Below are 5,045 nucleotides of genomic sequence, written 5' to 3' on the forward strand. Positions count from 1 at the left end.
AAAGCAATGAAATAGTAATTACAGCAGGGGAGGAGAACAAGCAGGCAGAGAAGGAAGGCACTCAAGCGTAGTTTAGCCTATTTGCTAAAAATAGGGCTGCTGAATATGGTATGGCCCTTTCCCGCCACAGATTGTCAATGGTCAAATGATTGTCAAATTGGACAAGGATGAAGTTGATAGAGAAACTAAGAAATGAAAAGGGGCTCTAATTGCATATGTAATCGGGGACATGCCGGGTTATAATGCTATGAAGAGGTATATAGAACTAAATTGGAATGCTATTACAGAACCAGATCTGTATATGCATGAAGAGGGCTATTACATAATTAAATTCAAAACGAGAGAAGATATGCATGAATTTTTTTTATTCTGGCCCATATACTATCAACAATAGACCTATTATTCTTAAGCAATGGACGATGGATTTCGATTGAGAAAGAGTTTCCAACATAAATTCCTTTGTGGATCAAGTTTTCTAAACTACCATTGAACTGTTGGGGGAATAATTCACTTAGAAGGATAGCCAGCTCAATTGGAACACCTATGTGCGCAAATGAATGTACTGCTAAGCAAATTAGAGTGTCCTATACAAGAATGCTAATTGAGGTAGATATGACTAAACCACTGTTAGATGAGATAACTGTGGAGGATCCAAATGGGAGAGTATTCCTTCAACCACTTATTTGTGATTGGAAGCCAATGTTCTGTGAAAAATGCCAAGTCATTGGGCATAAGTGTCAACAAGAAGGAAGAAGACAGGAGAAACAACATAAGGACCAAACGAAAGAAAAGAGGGGAACAAAGAAAATAGTGCAACAATGGGTTACAAAAGACAAAGGCAAAACAAAGCAGCATGTGGAAGAGGATCATCTGACAAAGCCTAACCAAGACAACCATCAACAGGTGAAAACAAATGCAATGACAAGAGTCACACAAGCAAGGCAGAATTTAGGGGTGGTGAAGACCAATATGCAAGTGCAACAAAAGGACACAACCCCAATGACAGCAAACATGAGCAAGAGCAAGCCCAAAACTAAACTACATCAACTTCCCAGTACTAGGTTCAGTGCCAGTGAAGAATGGGTCTGAAGTATTGAATAGAGATGCGAAAGTGGCTTAATCAGAACCTCCTGATATAGGAGGTAGAAAACGATCAATATGACTTGGATTGTGTGGAACATACGAGGATCGAATAAGTGATATAAGCAGAATGAAGTAAGAAATATATTGAAAACAAAAAAAAATAGGAATAGCTGCACTAGTAAAAACAAGGGTCAAGGAGAATAAGGCTGGGGCTATAAGTAAGAATATAGCCCACAGATGGGGATGGTTACGTAACTACTCAGCTAGTAATGGTCGAAGATGGGTGCTATGGGACACTAATAGGTACCAAGTAAATAAGAAAGCAGAAGGAGCATAAATGATTCACTGTGAAGTAAGAGGACATACTGCAGAACTGGAGTGTGAGATTATTGTCATCTATGGTTTCAATACTAATGAGTAGAGAAAGGAGCTACGGGAATCCCTGAAAACACTATCTCAAGGCATTACAGTACCTTGGCTAGTGTTAGAGGATTTTAATGCATTGTTGTGATCAATGGATAGACTGCATGGGAATACAGTCCATCAGGCTGATATACAATATTTTACTGAATGTATTCAAACAACCAACCTGAGTGAGCTATCATGGAGAGGTGACTACTACAGTTGGACAAACAAGCAACAAGTGGAGGATAGAATTTTAGTCGAATTGACAGAGCATTTGGCAATTATGAATGGATGATGAAATAGGGCAATTTAATAATGGAGTATGGTCTGCCAGGGATATCTGATCATGCTCCTATGTTTCTTTCTATGGAATCTGATCAGTTAACCATAAAGTGTCCATTTAGATTCTTCAATGTCTGGGCAGATCATCAAGTGTTTGAACAAATGGTAACAGACACTTGGAAATAAATAAGTGATCCATGGGCCATGAGATGCATATGGAAAAAAATTGAAAGCACTTAGACCAAGACTAAGACAGTTGATCAACAATGAATTTAGAACTGTGACTTAGAAGATAGAGGATGCAAGGAATAAACTTATGGCAATTCAAAGCAACCTACATCAGACATATAATGAAGATATGCTAGAACAAGAAAAGACTACACTACAGAATCTGAAAAAGTGGTCAATGATCGAAGAAAGCATTTTGAAGCAGAAAGCTAGAGCTAAATGAATACAATTGGGAGATGCAAACACAAAGAATTTCTCAGCTGTAATGAAGGAAAGAACTCACAGAAAACAGATAAGAGAGCTGACAACTCTGGATGGAAGGAAGATTAATGAGCCTAAAGAGATCAAAGAAGAGGCCATCAAGTTTTATAAGAGTTTAATGGGAAAAGCTGCAGGAAGCCTTCCAGCAGTAAGCAGAGCTATTATGAAAAAAGGCCCAATGCTGAATCAACAACAAAGACAGATGCTATGTGTAGAGGTGATAGAGAAGGAAGTAGAAGCTGGACTGAAAGCCATAGGGGATGACAAAGCTCCAGGAGTAGATGGATACAATGTTGTCTTCTTCAAAAAAACATGGCACATCATTGGTGAAGAGGAGACTAAAGCAGTGATAGAGTTTTTCTCAACTGGAAGAATGTATAGAGCCATTAATTGCACAGCCATTACCCTGTCCCAAAGACTGATAATCCAACAACAATCAAAGAGTATAGGCCAATAGCATGCTGCACAGTGCTATACAAACTAATCTCCAAGATACTAGCAGCAAGATTACAAATTAATTGACAACATCATTTGTGAATCTCAGGCTGGCTTTATTCCAGGGAGAAAAATAGGAGATAACATCATCATGGCCCATGAATGAATCAAAGCTTATACAAGGAAACATGTGTCACAAAGATGTATGATCAATATAGACCTCCAGAAGGTCTATGACTCGGTTGAATGGAGCTATTTGGAACAAATTATGAATCTACTAGGGTTCCCTGGTAAATTCATAGCATGGGTGATGGAATGTGTAAGGACAGTGAACTATACTATAATGGCGAACCAACAGACCCCTTTAATGCTGCAAAGGGACTCAGGCAAGGAGATCCTATATCTCCCTTCATGTTTACAATTGCAATGGAATATCTGAGTCGCAACTTAAAGGTGATGATTGAGAAGAAAACATTTCATTATCACCTTAGGTGTGCAAAGTTGGAAATAAACCATCTATGGTTTGCTGACGACCTGCTGATATTCTCAAGAGGTGACATTTCTTCAATAATAGAAGTGCAATATAGTTTCAACCAGTTCTTAAAGGCATCCGGTTTACAAGCAAATTTAAGAAAGAGCTCCATTTATTTTGGAGGTGTACCACAGGTTAAACAAGAGTTGATACTGAGCCAACTAGGTTTCACAAAGGGAGCACTACCATTCAAGTATTGGGAGTTCCTCTATCTACAAAGAAGCTTGTAGACATCGAAATTCTAAGGGATCAAGTCAAATCCTAAATTAAAGATACTACAGGACTCTTGAAATCGTAGGAGTCTATTAGGGTTACTTGGAGGCTACTCTACCCTAAACCCTAACTCACACCTATATAAAAGGATACATATTCCCTTGAAGAGGCGCCTCGAAAATCCCATAAACTTTTGAGATATTCACAAAGAGATCAAAATACGGCCAGATACTTCTTTGACAATAAATAGTTCAAGAAGCTGGAGATCAAATACATCTTCAAGAGGTCTGTATCATCCTACATTCGAGAAATATGCTGCTCCAGCCCTCGAATTACGAAGATAATTAGGAGAGAACAATTAAGGGAGAAACATAATTATACTCACAGTTGATTATCAAAATATTTTTCTCCTATTTTGTGATTGCAGTTTATTTTTCATATGTTGAAAATTTGTTGCAAACAAAGCTGACACTAATGCAATGGCAACCCCTCATTGAGAAAATAGTGGCAAGAATTACATCATGGACAACAAAAAAGTTGTGCTATGCAGAAAGAGCTCAACTGATAAAAAGTGTGCTATTTGGGATTCAATCCTATTGGGCACAATTGTTTATACTACCAACAAAGGTGATGAAAACATTAGAAGGGTTCTGCGGGAGCTACTTATAGACATGCAACAATGTAATAACAAGGAAAGCATTGGTCACTTGGGACAATGTCTGTTCTCCAAAAAGTAGTGGAGGATGGAATATGATAAACTTAAGACTGTGGAACAAGGCAGCTATAATAAAGTTGTACTGGGATCTTGCAAGCAAAAAAGACAAGCTTTGGATAAGGTGGATACATACATACTATATAAAAGGACAACAGATGGATCATATAACAATGCCAAAATAAGCAAGCTGGATGGTGAGGAAAATCCTGAAAGCAAAGAATATCCTAGAGCTAGAAAGCATACATGTTTGCACAGGAAAGAGTGTCACTAATCAAATCTATCTACATTTGCTGGGAGAACAACCCAGGATTCCATGGAAGTGTATGATGTTTGGAAATGCTGGAAGACCAAAAGCTCGATTTACTCTTTGGCTACAAATGCAGAATATACTATTAACATCAGATAGGCTGAATAGATGGGGTATGGAGGTAGAGAGCAAGTGCAACCTATGCCACCAAGCAGAGGAATCTGGAGATCATCTCTATGTGAAATGTGACTACATGAAGGCAGTGATGAACAAGCTAATGCAATGGTCACATAGCCAAAACATAGACATAGACACAGGGGATTGGGAACAACATGTGCAGGAAGTGATCAGGAGAGCTAAGGGGAAATTACGAGAAGCTCAACTCTTCAAGATGTTATACACAGAGACAGTATATTGCCTATGGATTGAGAGAAACAAATGAATATTTGAGAAGACAAGTGTAGGATGGGAAAGAATAGCAAAGGAGATTGCATGTGTATGTTATGTGCGAGCTCTTCCTAGAATAGCTGAGATATTACATAGATATAGATTCTAATAGGAAGTCTAGGAAGAGATCTGAGATTCATTTGTAAATATGATAGCTAGTTGAGTTAGCTAGCTACGACTCTTTGTACACATATTAC

The 5,045-nt window shown here is 38.3% G+C and overlaps 1 protein-coding gene across 1 annotated transcript; it reads left to right on the forward strand.

Moving 5' to 3' along the window:
- Nucleotides 1-4,345: 4,345 nt before the first annotated feature.
- On the forward strand, nt 4,346-4,843 carry LOC109215112. Its single transcript, XM_019379131.1, has one exon. The coding sequence runs from the start codon at nt 4,346-4,348 to the stop codon at nt 4,841-4,843; it is 498 nt and encodes a 165-aa protein (XP_019234676.1).
- Nucleotides 4,844-5,045: the final 202 nt, after the last annotated feature.

This window comes from Nicotiana attenuata, unplaced genomic scaffold (assembly GCF_001879085.1).
Source record: "Nicotiana attenuata strain UT unplaced genomic scaffold, NIATTr2, whole genome shotgun sequence".
NCBI classification, from domain to species: domain Eukaryota; kingdom Viridiplantae; phylum Streptophyta; class Magnoliopsida; order Solanales; family Solanaceae; genus Nicotiana; species Nicotiana attenuata.